The sequence below is a fragment of the Neolamprologus brichardi genome, chromosome 20 (genome assembly GCF_056152115.1).
Source record: "Neolamprologus brichardi isolate AB-2024 chromosome 20, ASM5615211v1, whole genome shotgun sequence".
NCBI lineage: Eukaryota > Metazoa > Chordata > Actinopteri > Cichliformes > Cichlidae > Neolamprologus > Neolamprologus brichardi.
This window is the reverse complement of record NC_142123.1, coordinates 30,923,842-30,944,022: the sequence shown is the minus strand read 5'-3', so window position 1 is coordinate 30,944,022 and position 20,181 is coordinate 30,923,842. Positions and strand designations below refer to the sequence as shown.

The 20,181-nt window shown below is 39.5% G+C and overlaps 1 protein-coding gene across 1 annotated transcript in view; it reads right to left on the bottom strand.

Moving 5' to 3' along the window:
- Positions 1–641: 641 nt before the first annotated feature.
- Positions 642–20,181, bottom strand: part of LOC148097027 (uncharacterized) — a gene marked incomplete at its 5' end in the record, with an annotated part of 44,665 nt that continues 25,125 nt past the window's right edge. The window contains 14 exons of the mRNA XM_087833647.1: positions 642–691; positions 872–1,291; positions 3,111–3,431; positions 5,350–5,670; positions 6,892–7,209; positions 8,083–8,394; positions 9,625–9,936; positions 11,149–11,463; positions 12,342–12,662; positions 13,884–14,204; positions 15,083–15,400; positions 16,613–16,924; positions 17,798–18,109; positions 19,322–19,628. Coding sequence (XP_087689773.1) covers positions 642–691; positions 872–1,291; positions 3,111–3,431; positions 5,350–5,670; positions 6,892–7,209; positions 8,083–8,394; positions 9,625–9,936; positions 11,149–11,463; positions 12,342–12,662; positions 13,884–14,204; positions 15,083–15,400; positions 16,613–16,924; positions 17,798–18,109; positions 19,322–19,628 — 4,260 coding nt within the window. The remainder of the gene's footprint in view (positions 692–871; positions 1,292–3,110; positions 3,432–5,349; positions 5,671–6,891; positions 7,210–8,082; positions 8,395–9,624; positions 9,937–11,148; positions 11,464–12,341; positions 12,663–13,883; positions 14,205–15,082; positions 15,401–16,612; positions 16,925–17,797; positions 18,110–19,321; positions 19,629–20,181) is intronic.

Below are 20,181 nucleotides of genomic sequence, written 5' to 3'. Positions count from 1 at the left end.
CTCGGGAACTCTCTTCCTCCAGCCATAAGAAATGTAGACTGTCTTCCCGTATTCAAGCAACAGCTCAAAACACATCTGTTCAAACTGGCTTATTCGCTTTAGTGCTGATTTTATCTGTTGTCAAGTTCTGTTTTGCAATTTTAGCTTATTTTATGTATTTTATCACTATTGCTCCTTTTGTTAATTTTGTTCTTTTGTAAGGCGACCTTGAGTTTTTGTAAGGCGCCCTCAAATAAAATGTAAAATGTAGTAGTTCAATTAATAATAGTGGACAGCCTGCTGGGCCTAGGTTATTGTCCAAAGAAGCATTTTTTTGTTTTTCATTAATAACTGATGGCTCCAAATTTCATGACTGTAACTAAAATGCAGTGATTGGGTTGTTTCACTGAAATATTTCATGAGGGCCAACAAAATCATGGAAGATTCAACCAAGTTTTATGAATATTCAAGTTTTCCTTCTCCCTTAACAATAACTTCCGTATTTCGTGGTGAACTGTCTGCCACCAGAGGAGATCATTATATAACCACACGCATAGTTTTTGCATTCGGGGGAAATCAACGTCATTTTTCTGACCACATTTGAGATGGATGTAGTTAGCTTCTGAGGAGGAATAGGCCAAATATATAACATGGCCTTACATCTAGGTGGCGCTCTTACATCTAGGTGGCGCTCTTACATCTAGGTGGTGCTCTAACGATTGATAAATATTGATGTTTAATGACAAAATATTTGATATAACAAAACCTGTGGCTAGCAGACTTTAATGTCAATCAAACATACAAGATTTCTATTATTGTACAATAACCCTTGAACCACAGACACAGATTTAAAAAAAATGGGACCTCAGTGTGTCCACCTTCTGGAATTTACCTTCACATATGACACCGACATCTTCATTGTGGTTGCAGTTGTGAGATCCAAACCCTGAGTGGCGACACTCAAACAGGTTGGATTCCCGGCCTGTGCATGACACATCATCCATCCAGATGGGCCCTGTGCCTTGTCCAAATTGTGCATTAGTTGATGCTGAGAGGACCCCACCACAGCCCAGCTGCCTACATACCACCTGAGCATCCTCCAGGCCCCAAGAATCATCACACACTGTCCCCCACTGGCCTCTGTGGAAGATCTCCACCCTGCCAGAGCAGGAGCCGTAACCCCTATTTACCAGGCGAACCACCCCCTTTACTCCTGTGTTGTTATCTACTGCTGTTGAACCAGTGACATCTACCGGGGTGGATGGAGAGGTCTGTGGTATTGAAGCAGGTGTGGAATAAGGAGATCCAGATTCTGTTTATAATTGAAGAAGAAATACAAATCAATTATAATAGTGCGCTGATGCTGAAGGGATTTTGTCAAAAACAGTTTGAGAACAAGATTGAAAAATTAAATTCTTAGCGTGTATTCATATTTAAAATGTATCAATTCAGAGACAAATTTGAGATTACACATTTGAATTTTAACAGTTGAGTTTTAACAGTTTTATGTTCTATTGCGAATTAACGACATTTGTCGTACTGCCACAGAGAAACCCTCCCAACAAAAACTCAAAAAGTCTTTAGATGAAACGAATCAAAGATTATCTTGATCTTATTAAATATTGACCATGAATGTGTTAATGGAAGAGGCAATAATGGAAACATCAGTATAATATCAACTTAAATAAAACAGAAGTTTTACTTGTTGGTACAGCCTCTATCTTAACCAAATCCCACACTTTTTCCATTAACACTGAAAATTCTGCCACCCTTCCCTCCCCTTGGGTTCAGAGTTTCGGTGTCATAATTGATAATAGTCTTTCATTCCAGTCTCACATTAATTACATAACCCGGTCTGCATACTTCCACTTAGGTAATATTAACCGACTCCGTCCCTTCCTTACTCCCCATGCTGCCTCCATCCTTGTCCATAGTCTTATTACGTCACGTATTGATTACTGCAATTCCCTCTTATTTGGTCTCCCTAAAAGGTCCCTTCATAAACTCCAACTTCTTTAAAACTCTGCAGCTCGGGTCATAACTCGTACTCCGTCAAGAGCTCATATTACCCCAGTTCTTCAGCAGCTTCACTGGTTGCCCGTAGAAGCCAGGATAAACTTTAAAATCTTACTTCTCACATACAAGTGTATCCATAAATCTGCTCCTTCCTATTTGTGTGACTTGCTTCATATCACCACTGTTTCCCGCACTCTCAGATCCTCATCTGCTATTCATCTTACTGCTCCGTCTGCACATCTTATCGCTATGGGGAACAGAGCCTTCAGTCGCTCTGCTCCTCGGCTCGGGAACTCTCTTCCTCCAGCCATAAGAAATGTAGACTGTCTTCCCGTATTCAAGTCACAGCTCAAATCACATCTGTTCAAACTGGCTTATTCGCTTTAGTGCTGATTTTATCTGTTGTCAAGTTCTGTTTTGCAATTTTAGCTTAGCTCCTTTTATTAATTTTTCTCTTTTGTAAGGCGACCTTGAGTTTTTGTAAGGCGCCCTCAAATAAAATGTAAAATGTAGTAGTTCAATTAATAATAGTGGACAGCCTGCTGGGCCTAGGTTATTGTCCAAAGAAGCATTTTTTTGTTTTTCATTAATAACTGATGGCTCCAAATTTCATGACTGTAACTAAAATGCAGTGATTGGGTTGTTTCACTGAAATATTTCATGAGGGCCAACAAAATCATGGAAGATTCAACCAAGTTTTATGAATATTCAAGTTTTCCTTCTCCCTTAACAATAACTTCCGTATTTCGTGGTGAACTGTCTGCCACCAGAGGAGATCATTATATAACCACACGCATAGTTTTTGCATTCGGGCGAAATCAACGTCATTTTTCTGACCACATTTGAGATGGATGTAGTTAGCTTCTGAGGAGGAATAGGCCAAATATATAACATGGCCTTAGATCTAGGTGGCGCTCTTACATCTAGGTGGCGCTCTAACGATTGATAAATATTGATGTTTAATGACAAAATATTTGATATAACAAAACCTGTGGCTAGCAGACTTTAATGTCAATCAAACATACAAGAATTCTATTATTGTACAATAACCCTTGAACCACGGACACAGATTTAAAAAAAATGGGACCTCAGTGTGTCCACCTTCTGGAATTTACCTTCACATATGACACCGACATCTTCATTGTGGTTGCAGTTGTGAGATCCAAACCCTGAGTGGCGACACTCAAACAGGTTGGATTCCCGGCCTGTGCATGACACATCATCCATCCAGATGGGCCCTGTGCCTTGTCCAAATTGTGCATTAGTTGATGCTGAGAGGACCCCACCACAGCCCAGCTGCCTACATACCACCTGAGCATCCTCCAGGCCCCAAGAATCATCACACACTGTCCCCCACTGGCCTCTGTGGAAGATCTCCACCCTGCCAGAGCAGGAGCCGTAACCCCTATTTACCAGGCGAACCACCCCCTTTACTCCTGTGTTGTTATCTACTGCTGTTGAACCAGTGACATCTACCGGGGTGGATGGAGAGGTCTGTGGTATTGAAGCAGGTGTGGAATAAGGAGATCCAGATTCTGTTTATAATTGAAGAAGAAATACAAATCAATTATAATAGTGCGCTGATGCTGAAGGGATTTTGTCAAAAACAGTTTGAGAACAAGATTGAAAAATTAAATTCTTAGCGTGTATTCATATTTAAAATGTATCAATTCAGAGACAAATTTGAGATTACACATTTGAATTTTAACAGTTGAGTTTTAACAGTTTTATGTTCTATTGCGAATTAACGACATTTGTCGTACTGCCACAGAGAAACCCTCCCAACAAAAACTCAAAAAGTCTTTAGATGAAACGAATCAAAGATTATCTTGATCTTATTAAATATTGACCATGAATGTGTTAATGGAAGAGGCAATAATGGAAACATCAGTATAATATCAACTTAAATAAAACAGAAGTTTTACTTGTTGGTACAGCCTCTATCTTAACCAAATCCCACACTTTTTCCATTAACACTGAAAATTCTGCCACCCTTCCCTCCCCTTGGGTTCAGAGTTTCGGTGTCATAATTGATAATAGTCTTTCATTCCAGTCTCACATTAATTACATAACCCGGTCTGCATACTTCCACTTAGGTAATATTAACCGACTCCGTCCCTTCCTTACTCCCCATGCTGCCTCCATCCTTGTCCATAGTCTTATTACGTCACGTATTGATTACTGCAATTCCCTCTTATTTGGTCTCCCTAAAAGGTCCCTTCATAAACTCCAACTTCTTTAAAACTCTGCAGCTCGGGTCATAACTCGTACTCCGTCAAGAGCTCATATTACCCCAGTTCTTCAGCAGCTTCACTGGTTGCCCGTAGAAGCCAGGATAAACTTTAAAATCTTACTTCTCACATACAAGTGTATCCATAAATCTGCTCCTTCCTATTTGTGTGACTTGCTTCATATCACCACTGTTTCCCGCACTCTCAGATCCTCATCTGCTATTCATCTTACTGCTCCGTCTGCACATCTTATCGCTATGGGGAACAGAGCCTTCAGTCGCTCTGCTCCTCGGCTCGGGAACTCTCTTCCTCCAGCCATAAGAAATGTAGACTGTCTTCCCGTATTCAAGTCACAGCTCAAATCACATCTGTTCAAACTGGCTTATTCGCTTTAGTGCTGATTTTATCTGTTGTCAAGTTCTGTTTTGCAATTTTAGCTTAGCTCCTTTTATTAATTTTTCTCTTTTGTAAGGCGACCTTGAGTTTTTGTAAGGCGCCCTCAAATAAAATGTAAAATGTAGTAGTTCAATTAATAATAGTGGACAGCCTGCTGGGCCTAGGTTATTGTCCAAAGAAGCATTTTTTTGTTTTTCATTAATAACTGATGGCTCCAAATTTCATGACTGTAACTAAAATGCAGTGATTGGGTTGTTTCACTGAAATATTTCATGAGGGCCAACAAAATCATGGAAGATTCAACCAAGTTTTATGAATATTCAAGTTTTCCTTCTCCCTTAACAATAACTTCCGTATTTCGTGGTGAACTGTCTGCCACCAGAGGAGATCATTATATAACCACACGCATAGTTTTTGCATTCGGGCGAAATCAACGTCATTTTTCTGACCACATTTGAGATGGATGTAGTTAGCTTCTGAGGAGGAATAGGCCAAATATATAACATGGCCTTAGATCTAGGTGGCGCTCTTACATCTAGGTGGCGCTCTAACGATTGATAAATATTGATGTTTAATGACAAAATATTTGATATAACAAAACCTGTGGCTAGCAGACTTTAATGTCAATCAAACATACAAGAATTCTATTATTGTACAATAACCCTTGAACCACGGACACAGATTTAAAAAAAATGGGACCTCAGTGTGTCCACCTTCTGGAATTTACCTTCACATATGACACCGACATCTTCATTGTGGTTGCAGTTGTGAGATCCAAACCCTGAGTGGCGACACTCAAACAGGTTGGATTCCCGGCCTGTGCATGACACATCATCCATCCAGATGGGCCCTGTGCCTTGTCCAAATTGTGCATTAGTTGATGCTGAGAGGACCCCACCACAGCCCAGCTGCCTACATACCACCTGAGCATCCTCCAGGCCCCAAGAATCATCACACACTGTCCCCCACTGGCCTCTGTAGAAGATCTCCACCCTGCCAGAGCAGGAGCCGTAACCCCTATTTACCAGGCGAACCACCCCCTTTACTCCTGTGTTGTTATCCACTGCTGTTGAACCAGTGACATCTACCGGGGTGGATGGAGAGGTCTGTGGTATTGAAGCAGGTGTGGAATAAGGAGATCCAGATTCTGTTTATAATTGAAGAAGAAATACAAATCAATTATAATAGTGCGCTGATGCTGAAGGAATTTTGTCAAAAACAGTTTGAGAACAAGATTGAAAAATTAAATTCTTAGCGTGTATTCATATTTAAAATGTATCAATTCAGAGACAAATTTGAGATTACACATTTGAATTTTAACAGTTGAGTTTTAACAGTTTTATGTTCTATTGCGAATTAAAGACATTTGTCGTACTGCCACAGAGAAACCCCCCCAACAAAAACTCAAAATGTCTTTAGATGAAACGAATCAAAGATTATCTTGATCTTATTAAATATTCACCATGAATGTGTTAATGGAAGAGGCAATAATGGAACCAGCAGTATAATATCAACTTAAATAAAACAGAAGTTTTACTTGTTGGTATAGCCTCTATCTTAACCAAATCCCACACTTTTTCCATTAACATTGAAAATTCTTCCACCCTTCCCTTTTTGTAAGGCGCCCTCAAATAAAATGTAAAATGTAGTAGTTCAATTAATAATAGTGGACAGCCTGCTGGGCCTAGGTTATTGTCCAAAGAAGCATTTTTTTGTTTTTCATTAATAACTGATGGCTCCAAATTTCATGACTGTAACTAAAATGCAGTGATTGGGTTGTTTCACTGAAATATTTCATGAGGGCCAACAAAATCATGGAAGATTCAACCAAGTTTTATGAATATTCAAGTTTTCCTTCTCCCTTAACAATAACTTTGTATTTCGTGGTGAACTGTCTGCCACAAGAGGAGATCATTATATAACCACACGCATAGTTTTTGCATTCGGGGGAAATCAACGTCATTTTTCTGACCACATTTGAGATGGATGTAGTTAGCTTCTGAGGAGGAATAGGCCAAATATATAACATGGCCTTACATCTAGGTGGCGCTCTTACATCTAGGTGGCGCTCTTACATATAGGTGGCGCTCTAACGATTGATAAATATTGATGTTTAATGACAAAATATTTGATATAACAAAACCTGTGGCTAGCAGACTTTAATGTCAATCAAACATAAAAGATTTCTATTATTGTACAATAACCCTTGAACCACAGACACAGATTTTAAAAAAATGGGACCTCAGTGTGTCCACCTTCTGGAATTTACCTTCACATATGACACCGACATCTTCATTGTGGTTGCAGTTGTGAGATCCAAACCCTGAGTGGCGACACTCAAACAGGTTGGATTCCCAGCCTGTGCATGACACATCATCCATCCAGATGGGCCCTGTGCCTTGTCCAAATTGTACATTAGTTGATGCTGAGAGGACCCCACCACAGCCCAGCTGCCTACATACCACCTGAGCATCCTCCAGGCCCCAAGAATCATCACACACTGTCCCCCACTGGCCTCTGTGGAAGATCTCCACCCTGCCAGAGCAGGAGCCGTAACCCCTATTTACCAGGCGGACCACCCCCTTTACTCCTGTGTTGTTATCCACTGCTGTTGAACCAGTGACATCTACCGGGGTGGATGGAGAGGTCTGTGGTATTGAAGCAGGTGTGGAATAAGGAGATCCAGATTCTGTTTATAATTGAAGAAGAAATACAAATCAATTATAATAGTGCGCTGATGCTGAAGGAATTTTGTCAAAAACAGTTTGAGAACAAGATTGAAAAATTAACTTCTTAGCGTGTATTCATATTTAAAATGTATCAATTCAGAGACAAATTTGAGATTACACATTTGAATTTTAACAGTTTTATGTTCTATTGCGAATTAACGACATTTGTCGTACTGCCACAGAGAAACCCTCCCAACAAAAACTCAAAAGGACTTTAAACGAAACGAATCAAAGATTATCTTGATCTTATTAAATATTCAGCAGGAATTTGTTAATGGAAGAGGCAATAATGGAACCAGCAGTATAATATCAAATTAAATTAAAAATGGTAGACATCCTCTTTGGCCTAGGTGATTGCCCAAAGAAGCATTTTTTTTGTTTTTCAATAATAAGTTATTGACCAAGTTGAAAATTCCATGAAGTTATGAATATCATGAATATTCAAGTTTTCCTTCTCCCATAAAAATAGCTTCATATTTCGTGGTGAATTGTCAGCCACAGGAGGACATCATTATATGAATACCCATAATTTTTGCATTCAGGGAAAATCGAGGTCTTTTTCTGACCACATTTGAGATGGATGTAGTCAGCTTCTGAGGAGGAGTGTGGCAAAGTATATAACATGATATGTTATTATTGTTGTTATGTTATTGTATAATAATTCTTGCAGCATGGACACAGAGGAAAACAATGGGACCTCAGTGTGTCCACCTTCTGGAATTTACCTTCACATATGACACCGACATCTTCATTGTGGCCGCAGTTGTGAGATCCAAACCCTGAGTGGCGACACTCAAACAGGTTGGATTCCCGGCCTGTGCATGACACATCATCCATCCAGATGGGCCCTGTGCCTTGTCCAAATTGTACATTAGTTGATGCTGAGAGGACCCCACCACAGCCCAGCTGCCTACATACCACCTGAGCATCCTCCAGGCCCCAAGAATCATCACACACTGTCCCCCACTGGCCTCTGTGGAAGATCTCCACCCTGCCAGAGCAGGAGCCGTAACCCCTATTTACCAGGCGAACCACCCCCTTTACTCCTGTGTTGTTATCCACTGCTGTTGAACCAGTGACATCTACCGGGGTGGATGGAGAGGTCTGTGGTATTGAAGCAGGTGTGGAATAAGGAGATCCAGATTCTGTTTATAATTGAAGAAGAAATACAAATCAATTATAATAGTGCGCTGATGCTGAAGGAATTTTGTCAAAAACAGTTTGAGAACAAGATTGAAAAATTAAATTCTTAGCGTGTATTCATATTTAAAATGTATCAATTCAGAGACAAATTTGAGATTACACATTTGAATTTTAACAGTTGAGTTTTAACAGTTTTATGTTCTATTGCGAATTAACGACATTTGTCATACTGCCACAGAGAAACCCTCCCAACAAAAACTCAAAATGTCTTTAGATGAAACGAATCAAAGATTATCTTGATCTTATTAAATATTCACCATGAATGTGTTAATGGAAGAGGCAATAATGGAAACATCAGTATAATATCAACTTAAATAAAACAGAAGTTTTACTTGTTGGTATAGCCTCTATCTTAACCAAATCCCACACTTTTTCCATTAACATTGAAAATTCTTCCACCCTTCCCTTTTTGTAAGGCGCCCTCAAATAAAATGTAAAATGTAGTAGTTCAATTAATAATAGTGGACAGCCTGCTGGGCCTAGGTTATTGTCCAAAGAAGCATTTTTTTGTTTTTCATTAATAACTGATGGCTCCAAATTTCATGACTGTAACTAAAATGCAGTGATTGGGTTGTTTCACTGAAATATTTCATGAGGGCCAACAAAATCATGGAAGATTCAACCAAGTTTTATGAATATTCAATTTATCCTTCTCCCTTAACAATAACTTTGTATTTCGTGGTGAACTGTCTGCCACCAGAGGAGATCATTATATAACCACACGCATAGTTTTTGCATTCGGGGGAAATCAACGTCATTTTTCTGACCACATTTGAGATGGATGTAGTTAGCTTCTGAGGAGGAATAGGCCAAATATATAACATGGCCTTACATCTAGGTGGCGCTCTTACATCTAGGTGGCGCTCTTACATCTAGGTGGCGCTCTAACGATTGATAAATATTGATGTTTAATGACAAAATATTTGATATAACAAAACCTGTGGCTAGCAGACTTTAATGTCAATCAAACATACAGGAATTCTATTATTGTATAATAACCCTTGAACCACGGACACAGATTTAAAAAAAATGGGACCTCAGTGTGTCCACCTTCTGGAATTTACCTTCACATATGACACCGACATCTTCATTGTGGTTGCAGTTGTGAGATCCAAACCCTGAGTGGCGACACTCAAACAGGTTGGATTCCCGGCCTGTGCATGACACATCATCCATCCAGATGGGCCCTGTGCCTTGTCCAAATTGTGCATTAGTTGATGCTGAGAGGACCCCACCACAGCCCAGCTGCCTACATACCACCTGAGCATCCTCCAGGCCCCAAGAATCATCACACACTGTCCCCCACTGGCCTCTGTGGAAGATCTCCACCCTGCCTGAGCAGGAGCCGTAACCCCTATTTACCAGGCGAACCACCCCCTTTACTCCTGTGTTGTTATCCACTGCTGTTGAACCAGTGACATCTACCGGGGTGGATGGAGAGGTCTGTGGTATTGAAGCAGGTGTGGAATAAGGAGATCCAGATTCTGTTTATAATTGAAGAAGAAATACAAATCAATTATAATAGTGCGCTGATGCTGAAGGGATTTTGTCAAAAACAGTTTGAGAACAAGATTGAAAAATTAACTTCTTAGCGTGTATTCATATTTAAAATGTATCAATTCAGAGACAAATTTGAGATTACACATTTGAATTTTAACAGTTGAGTTTTAACAGTTTTATGTTCTATTGCGAATTAACGACATTTGTCATACTGCCACAGAGAAACCCTCCCAACAAAAACTCAAAATGTCTTTAGATGAAACGAATCAAAGATTATCTTGATCTTATTAAATATTCACCATGAATGTGTTAATGGAAGAGGCAATAATGGAAACATCAGTATAATATCAACTTAAATAAAACAGAAGTTTTACTTGTTGGTACAGCCTCTATCTTAACCAAATCCCACACTTTTTCCATTAACATTGAAAATTCTGCCACCCTTCCCTTTTTGTAAGGCGCCCTCAAATAAAATGTAAAATGTAGTAGTTCAATTAATAATAGTGGACAGCCTGCTGGGCCTAGGTTATTGTCCAAAGAAGCATTTTTTTGTTTTTCATTAATAACTGATGGCTCCAAATTTCATGACTGTAACTAAAATGCAGTGATTGGGTTGTTTCACTGAAATATTTCATGAGGGCCAACAAAATCATGGAAGATTCAACCAAGTTTTATGAATATTCAAGTTTTCCTTCTCCCTTAACAATAACTTCCGTATTTCGTGGTGAACTGTCTGCCACAAGAGGAGATCATTATATAACCACACGCATAGTTTTTGCATTCGGGGGAAATCAACGTCATTTTTCTGACCACATTTGAGATGGATGTAGTTAGCTTCTGAGGAGGAATAGGCCAAATATATAACATGGCCTTAGATCTAGGTGGCGCTCTTACATCTAGGTGGCGCTCTAACGATTGATAAATATTGATGTTTAATGACAAAATATTTGATATAACAAAACCTGTGGCTAGCAGACTTTAATGTCAATCAAACATACAGGAATTCTATTATTGTATAATAACCCTTGAACCACGGACACAGATTTAAAAAAAATGGGACCTCAGTGTGTCCACCTTCTGGAATTTACCTTCACATATGACACCGACATCTTCATTGTGGTTGCAGTTGTGAGATCCAAACCCTGAGTGGCGACACTCAAACAGGTTGGATTCCCGGCCTGTGCATGACACATCATCCATCCAGATGGGCCCTGTGCCTTGTCCAAATTGTGCATTAGTTGATGCTGAGAGGACCCCACCACAGCCCAGCTGCCTACATACCACCTGAGCATCCTCCAGGCCCCAAGAATCATCACACACTGTCCCCCACTGGCCTCTGTGGAAGATCTCCACCCTGCCAGAGCAGGAGCCGTAACCCCTATTTACCAGGCGAACCACCCCCTTTACTCCTGTGTTGTTATCCACTGCTGTTGAACCAGTGACATCTACCGGGGTGGATGGAGAGGTCTGTGGTATTGAAGCAGGTGTGGAATAAGGAGATCCAGATTCTGTTTATAATTGAAGAAGAAATACAAATCAATTATAATAGTGCGCTGATGCTGAAGGAATTTTGTCAAAAACAGTTTGAGAACAAGATTGAAAAATTAACTTCTTAGCGTGTATTCATATTTAAAATGTATCAATTCAGAGACAAATTTGAGATTACACATTTGAATTTTAACAGTTGAGTTTTAACAGTTTTATGTTCTATTGCAAATTAACGACATTTGTCGTACTGCCACAGAGAAACCCTCCCAACAAAAACTCAAAAGGACTTTAAACGAAACGAATCAAAGATTATCTTGATCTTATTAAATATTCAGCAGGAATTTGTTAATGGAAGAGGCAATAATGGAACCAGCAGTATAATATCAAATTAAATTAAAAATGGTAGACATCCTCTTTGGCCTAGGTGATTGCCCAAAGAAGCATTTTTTTTGTTTTTCAATAATAAGTTATTGACCAAGTTGAAAATTCCATGAAGTTATGAATATCATGAATATTCAAGTTTTCCTTCTCCCATAAAAATAGCTTCATATTTCGTGGTGAATTGTCTGCCACAGGAGGACATCATTATATGAATACCCATAATTTTTGCATTCAGGGAAAATCGAGGTCTTTTTCTGACCACATTTGAGATGGATGTAGTCAGCTTCTGAGGAGGAGTGTGGCAAAGTATATAACATGATATGTTATTATTGTTGTTATGTTATTGTATAATAATTCTTGCAGCATGGACACAGAGGAAAACAATGGGACCTCAGTGTGTCCACCTTCTGGAATTTACCTTCACATATGACACCGACATCTTCATTGTGGCCGCAGTTGTGAGATCCAAACCCTGAGTGGCGACACTCAAACAGGTTGGATTCCCGGCCTGTGCATGACACATCATCCATCCAGATGGGCCCTGTGTCGAGTCCAAATTGTGCATTAGTTGATGCTGAGAGGACCCTACCACAGCCCAGCTGCCTACATACCACCTGAGCATCCTCCAGGCCCCAAGAATCATCACACACTGTCCCCCACTGGCCTCTGTGGAAGATCTCCACCCTGCCAGAGCAGGAGCCGTAACCCCTATTTACCAGGCGGACCACCCCCTTTACTCCTGTGTTGTTATCCACTGCTGTTGAACCAGTGACATCTACCGGGGTGGATGGAGAGGTCTGTGGTATTGAAGCAGGTGTGGAATAAGGAGATCCAGATTCTGTTTATAATTGAAGAAGAAATACAAATCAATTATAATAGTGCGCTGATGCTGAAGGAATTTTGTCAAAAACAGTTTGAGAACAAGATTGAAAAATTAACTTCTTAGCGTGTATTCATATTTAAAATGTATCAATTCAGAGACAAATTTGAGATTACACATTTGAATTTTAACAGTTGAGTTTTAACAGTTTTATGTTCTATTGCGAATTAAAGACATTTGTCGTACTGCCACAGAGAAACCCTCCCAACAAAAACTCAAAATGTCTTTAGATGAAACGAATCAAAGATTATCTTGATCTTATTAAATATTCACCATGAATGTGTTAATGGAAGAGGCAATAATGGAAACATCAGTATAATATCAACTTAAATAAAACAGAAGTTTTACTTGTTGGTATAGCCTCTATCTTAACCAAATCCCACACTTTTTCCATTAACATTGAAAATTCTTCCACCCTTCCCTTTTTGTAAGGCGCCCTCAAATAAAATGTAAAATGTAGTAGTTCAATTAATAATAGTGGACAGCCTGCTGGGCCTAGGTTATTGTCCAAAGAAGCATTTTTTTGTTTTTCATTAATAACTGATGGCTCCAAATTTCATGACTGTAACTAAAATGCAGTGATTGGGTTGTTTCACTGAAATATTTCATGAGGGCCAACAAAATCATGGAAGATTCAACCAAGTTTTATGAATATTGAAGTTTTCCTTCTCCCTTAACAATAACTTTGTATTTCGTGGTGAACTGTCTGCCACAAGAGGAGATCATTATATAACCACACGCATAGTTTTTGCATTCGGGGGAAATCAACGTCATTTTTCTGACCACATTTGAGATGGATGTAGTTAGCTTCTGAGGAGGAATAGGCCAAATATATAACATGGCCTTACATCTAGGTGGCGCTCTTACATCTAGGTGGCGCTCTTACATATAGGTGGCGCTCTAACGATTGATAAATATTGATGTTTAATGACAAAATATTTGATATAACAAAACCTGTGGCTAGCAGACTTTAATGTCAATCAAACATACAAGAATTCTATTATTGTATAATAAACCTTGAACCACGGACACAGATTTAAAAAAAATGGGACCTCAGTGTGTCCACCTTCTGGAATTTACCTTCACATATGACACCGACATCTTCATTGTGGTTGCAGTTGTGAGATCCAAACCCTGAGTGGCGACACTCAAACAGGTTGGATTCCCGGCCTGTGCATGACACATCATCCATCCAGATGGGCCCTGTGCCTTGTCCAAATTGTGCATTAGTTGATGCTGAGAGGACCCCACCACAGCCCAGCTGCCTACATACCACCTGAGCATCCTCCAGGCCCCAAGAATCATCACACACTGTCCCCCACTGGCCTCTGTGGAAGATCTCCACCCTGCCAGAGCAGGAGCCGTAACCCCTATTTACCAGGCGAACCACCCCCTTTACTCCTGTGTTGTTATCCACTGCTGTTGAACCAGTGACATCTACCGGGGTGGATGGAGAGGTCTGTGGTATTGAAGCAGGTGTGGAATAAGGAGATCCAGATTCTGTTTATAATTGAAGAAGAAATACAAATCAATTATAATAGTGCGCTGATGCTGAAGGAATTTTGTCAAAAACAGTTTGAGAACAAGATTGAAAAATTAACTTCTTAGCGTGTATTCATATTTAAAATGTATCAATTCAGAGACAAATTTGAGATTACACATTTGAATTTTAACAGTTGAGTTTTAACAGTTTTATGTTCTATTGCGAATTAACGACATTTGTCGTACTGCCACAGAGAAACCCTCCCAACAAAAACTCAAAAGGACTTTAAACGAAACGAATCAAAGATTATCTTGATCTTATTAAATATTCAGCAGGAATTTGTTAATGGAAGAGGCAATAATGGAACCAGCAGTATAATATCAAATTAAATTAAAAATGGTAGACATCCTCTTTGGCCTAGGTGATTGCCCAAAGAAGCATTTTTTTTGTTTTTCAATAATAAGTTATTGACCAAGTTGAAAATTCCATGAAGTTATGAATATCATGAATATTCAAGTTTTCCTTCTCCCATAAAAATAGCTTCATATTTCGTGGTGAATTGTCTGCCACAGGAGGACATCATTATATGAATACCCATAATTTTTGCATTCAGGGAAAATCGAGGTCTTTTTCTGACCACATTTGAGATGGATGTAGTCAGCTTCTGAGGAGGAGTGTGGCAAAGTATATAACATGATATGTTATTATTGTTGTTATGTTATTGTATAATAATTCTTGCAGCATGGACACAGAGGAAAACAGTGGGACCTCAGTGTGTCCACCTTCTGGAATTTACCTTCACATATGACACCGACATCTTCATTGTGGCCGCAGTTGTGAGATCCAAACCCTGAGTGGCGACACTCAAACAGGTTGGATTCCCGGCCTGTGCATGACACATCATCCATCCAGATGGGCCCTGTGTCGAGTCCAAATTGTGCATTAGTTGATGCTGAGAGGACCCTACCACAGCCCAGCTGCCTACATACCACCTGAGCATCCTCCAGGCCCCAAGAATCATCACACACTGTCCCCCACTGGCCTCTGTGGAAGATCTCCACCCTGCCAGAGCAGGAGCCGTAACCCCTATTTACCAGGCGAACCACCCCCTTTACTCCTGTGTTGTTATCCACTGCTGTTGAACCAGTGACATCTACCGGGGTGGATGGAGAGGTCTGTGGTATTGAAGCAGGTGTGGAATAAGGAGATCCAGATTCTGTTTATAATTGAAGAAGAAATACAAATCAATTATAATAGTGCGCTGATGCTGAAGGGATTTTGTCAAAAACAGTTTGAGAACAAGATTGAAAAATTAACTTCTTAGCGTGTATTCATATTTAAAATGTATCAATTCAGAGACAAATTTGAGATTACACATTTGAATTTTAACAGTTGAGTTTTAACAGTTTTATGTTCTATTGCGAATTAACGACATTTGTCATACTGCCACAGAGAAACCCTCCCAACAAAAACTCAAAATGTCTTTAGATGAAACGAATCAAAGATTATCTTGATCTTATTAAATATTCACCATGAATGTGTTAATGGAAGAGGCAATAATGGAAACATCAGTATAATATCAACTTAAATAAAACAGAAGTTTTACTTGTTGGTACAGCCTCTATCTTAACCAAATCCCACACTTTTTCCATTAACATTGAAAATTCTGCCACCCTTCCCTTTTTGTAAGGCGCCCTCAAATAAAATGTAAAATGTAGTAGTTCAATTAATAATAGTGGACAGCCTGCTGGGCCTAGGTTATTGTCCAAAGAAGCATTTTTTTGTTTTTCATTAATAACTGATGGCTCCAAATTTCATGACTGTAACTAAAATGCAGTGATTGGGTTGTTTCACTGAAATATTTCATGAGGGCCAACAAAATCATGGAAGATTCAACCAAGTTTTATGAATATTCAAGTTTTCCTTCTCCCTTAACAATAACTTCCGTATTTCGTGGTGAACTGTCTGCCACAAGAGGAGATCATTATATAACCACACGCATAGTTTTTGCATTCGGGGGAAATCAACGTCATTTTTCTGACCACATTTGAGATGGATGTAGTTAGCTTCTGAGGAGGAATAGGCCAAATATATAACATGGCCTTAGATCTAGGTGGCGCTCTTACATCTAGGTGGCGCTCTAACGATTGATAAATATTGATGTTTAATGACAAAATATTTGATATAACAAAACCTGTGGCTAGCAGACTTTAATGTCAATCAAACATACAGGAATTCTATTATTGTATAATAACCCTTGAACCACGGACACAGATTTAAAAAAAATGGGACCTCAGTGTGTCCACCTTCTGGAATTTACCTTCACATATGACACCGACATCTTCATTGTGGTTGCAGTTGTGAGATCCAAACCCTGAGTGGCGACACTCAAACAGGTTGGATTCCCGGCCTGTGCATGACACATCATCCATCCAGATGGGCCCTGTGCCTTGTCCAAATTGTGCATTAGTTGATGCTGAGAGGACCCCACCACAGCCCAGCTGCCTACATACCACCTGAGCATCCTCCAGGCCCCAAGAATCATCACACACTGTCCCCCACTGGCCTCTGTGGAAGATCTCCACCCTGCCAGAGCAGGAGCCGTAACCCCTATTTACCAGGCGAACCACCCCCTTTACTCCTGTGTTGTTATCCACTGCTGTTGAACCAGTGACATCTACCGGGGTGGATGGAGAGGTCTGTGGTATTGAAGCAGGTGTGGAATAAGGAGATCCAGATTCTGTTTATAATTGAAGAAGAAATACAAATCAATTATAATAGTGCGCTGATGCTGAAGGAATTTTGTCAAAAACAGTTTGAGAACAAGATTGAAAAATTAACTTCTTAGCGTGTATTCATATTTAAAATGTATCAATTCAGAGACAAATTTGAGATTACACATTTGAATTTTAACAGTTTTATGTTCTATTGCGAATTAACGACATTTGTCGTACTGCCACAGAGAAACCCTCCCAACAAAAACTCAAAAGGACTTTAAACGAAACGAATCAAAGATTATCTTGATCTTATTAAATATTCAGCAGGAATTTGTTAATGGAAGAGGCAATAATGGAACCAGCAGTATAATATCAAATTAAATTAAAAATGGTAGACATCCTCTTTGGCCTAGGTGATTGCCCAAAGAAGCATTTTTTTTGTTTTTCAATAATAAGTTATTGACCAAGTTGAAAATTCCATGAAGTTATGAATATCATGAATATTCAAGTTTTCCTTCTCCCATAAAAATAGCTTCATATTTCGTGGTGAATTGTCAGCCACAGGAGGACATCATTATATGAATACCCATAATTTTTGCATTCAGGGAAAATCGAGGTCTTTTTCTGACCACATTTGAGATGGATGTAGTCAGCTTCTGAGGAGGAGTGTGGCAAAGTATATAACATGATATGTTATTATTGTTGTTATGTTATTGTATAATAATTCTTGCAGCATGGACACAGAGGAAAACAATGGGACCTCAGTGTGTCCACCTTCTGGAATTTACCTTCACATATGACACCGACATCTTCATTGTGGCCGCAGTTGTGAGATCCAAACCCTGAGTGGCGACACTCAAACAGGTTGGATTCCCGGCCTGTGCATGACACATCATCCATCCAGATGGGCCCTGTGCCTTGTCCAAATTGTGCATTAGTTGATGCTGAGAGGACCCCACCACAGCCCAGCTGCCTACATACCACCTGAGCATCCTCCAGGCCCCAAGAATCATCACACACTGTCCCCCACTGGCCTCTGTGGAAGATCTCCACCCTGCCAGAGCAGGAGCCGTAACCCCTATTTACCAGGCGAACCACCCCCTTTACTCCTGTGTTGTTATCCACTGCTGTTGAACCAGTGACATCTACCGGGGTGGATGGAGAGGTCTGTGGTATTGAAGCAGGTGTGGAATAAGGAGATCCAGATTCTGTTTATAATTGAAGAAGAAATACAAATCAATTATAATAGTGCGCTGATGCTGAAGGGATTTTGTCAAAAACAGTTTGAGAACAAGATTGAAAAATTAAATTCTTAGCGTGTATTCATATTTAAAATGTATCAATTCAGAGACAAATTTGAGATTACACATTTGAATTTTAACAGTTGAGTTTTAACAGTTTTATGTTCTATTGCGAATTAACGACATTTGTCATACTGCCACAGAGAAACCCTCCCAACAAAAACTCAAAATGTCTTTAGATGAAACGAATCAAAGATTATCTTGATCTTATTAAATATTCACCATGAATGTGTTAATGGAAGAGGCAATAATGGAAACATCAGTATAATATCAACTTAAATAAAACAGAAGTTTTACTTGTTGGTACAGCCTCTATCTTAACCAAATCCCACACTTTTTCCATTAACATTGAAAATTCTGCCACCCTTCCCTTTTTGTAAGGCGCCCTCAAATAAAATGTAAAATGTAGTAGTTCAATTAATAATAGTGGACAGCCTGCTGGGCCTAGGTTATTGTCCAAAGAAGCATTTTTTTGTTTTTCATTAATAACTGATGGCTCCAAATTTCATGACTGTAACTAAAATGCAGTGATTGGGTTGTTTCACTGAAATATTTCATGAGGGCCAACAAAATCATGGAAGATTCAACCAAGTTTTATGAATATTCAAGTTTTCCTTCTCCCTTAACAATAACTTCCGTATTTCGTGGTGAACTGTCTGCCACCAGAGGAGATCATTATATAACCACACGCATAGTTTTTGCATTCGGGGGAAATCAACGTCATTTTTCTGACCACATTTGAGATGGATGTAGTTAGCTTCTGAGGAGGAATAGGCCAAATATATAACATGGCCTTAGATCTAGGTGGCGCTCTTACATCTAGGTGGCGCTCTAACGATTGATAAATATTGATGTTTAATGACAAAATATTTGATATAACAAAACCTGTGGCTAGCAGACTTTAATGTCAATCAAACATACAGGAATTCTATTATTGTATAATAACCCTTGAACCACGGACACAGATTTAAAAAAAATGGGACCTCAGTGTGTCCACCTTCTGGAATTTACCTTCACATATGACACCGACATCTTCATTGTGGTTGCAGTTGTGAGATCCAAACCCTGAGTGGCGACACTCAAACAGGTTGGATTCCCGGCCTGTGCATGACACATCATCCATCCAGATGGGCCCTGTGCCTTGTCCAAATTGTGCATTAGTTGATGCTGAGAGGACCCCACCACAGCCCAGCTGCCTACATACCACCTGAGCATCCTCCAGGCCCCAAGAATCATCACACACTGTCCCCCACTGGCCTCTGTGGAAGATCTCAACCCTGCCAGAGCAGGAGCCGTAACCCCTATTTACCAGGCGAACCACCCCCTTTACTCCTGTGTTGTTATCCACTGCTGTTGAACCAGTGACATCTACCGGGGTGGATGGAGAGGTCTGTGGTATTGAAGCAGGTGTGGAATAAGGAGATCCAGATTCTGTTTATAATTGAAGAAGAAATACAAATCAATTATAATAGTGCGCTGATGCTGAAGGAATTTTGTCAAAAACAGTTTGAGAACAAGATTGAAAAATTAACTTCTTAGCGTGTATTCATATTTAAAATGTATCAATTCAGAGACAAATTTGAGATTACACATTTGAATTTTAACAGTTGAGTTTTAACAGTTTTATGTTCTATTGCAAATTAACGACATTTGTCGTACTGCCACAGAGAAACCCTCCCAACAAAAACTCAAAAGGACTTTAAACGAAACGAATCAAAGATTATCTTGATCTTATTAAATATTCAGCAGGAATTTGTTAATGGAAGAGGCAATAATGGAACCAGCAGTATAATATCAAATTAAATTAAAAATGGTAGACATCCTCTTTGGCCTAGGTGATTGCCCAAAGAAGCATTTTTTTTGTTTTTCAATAATAA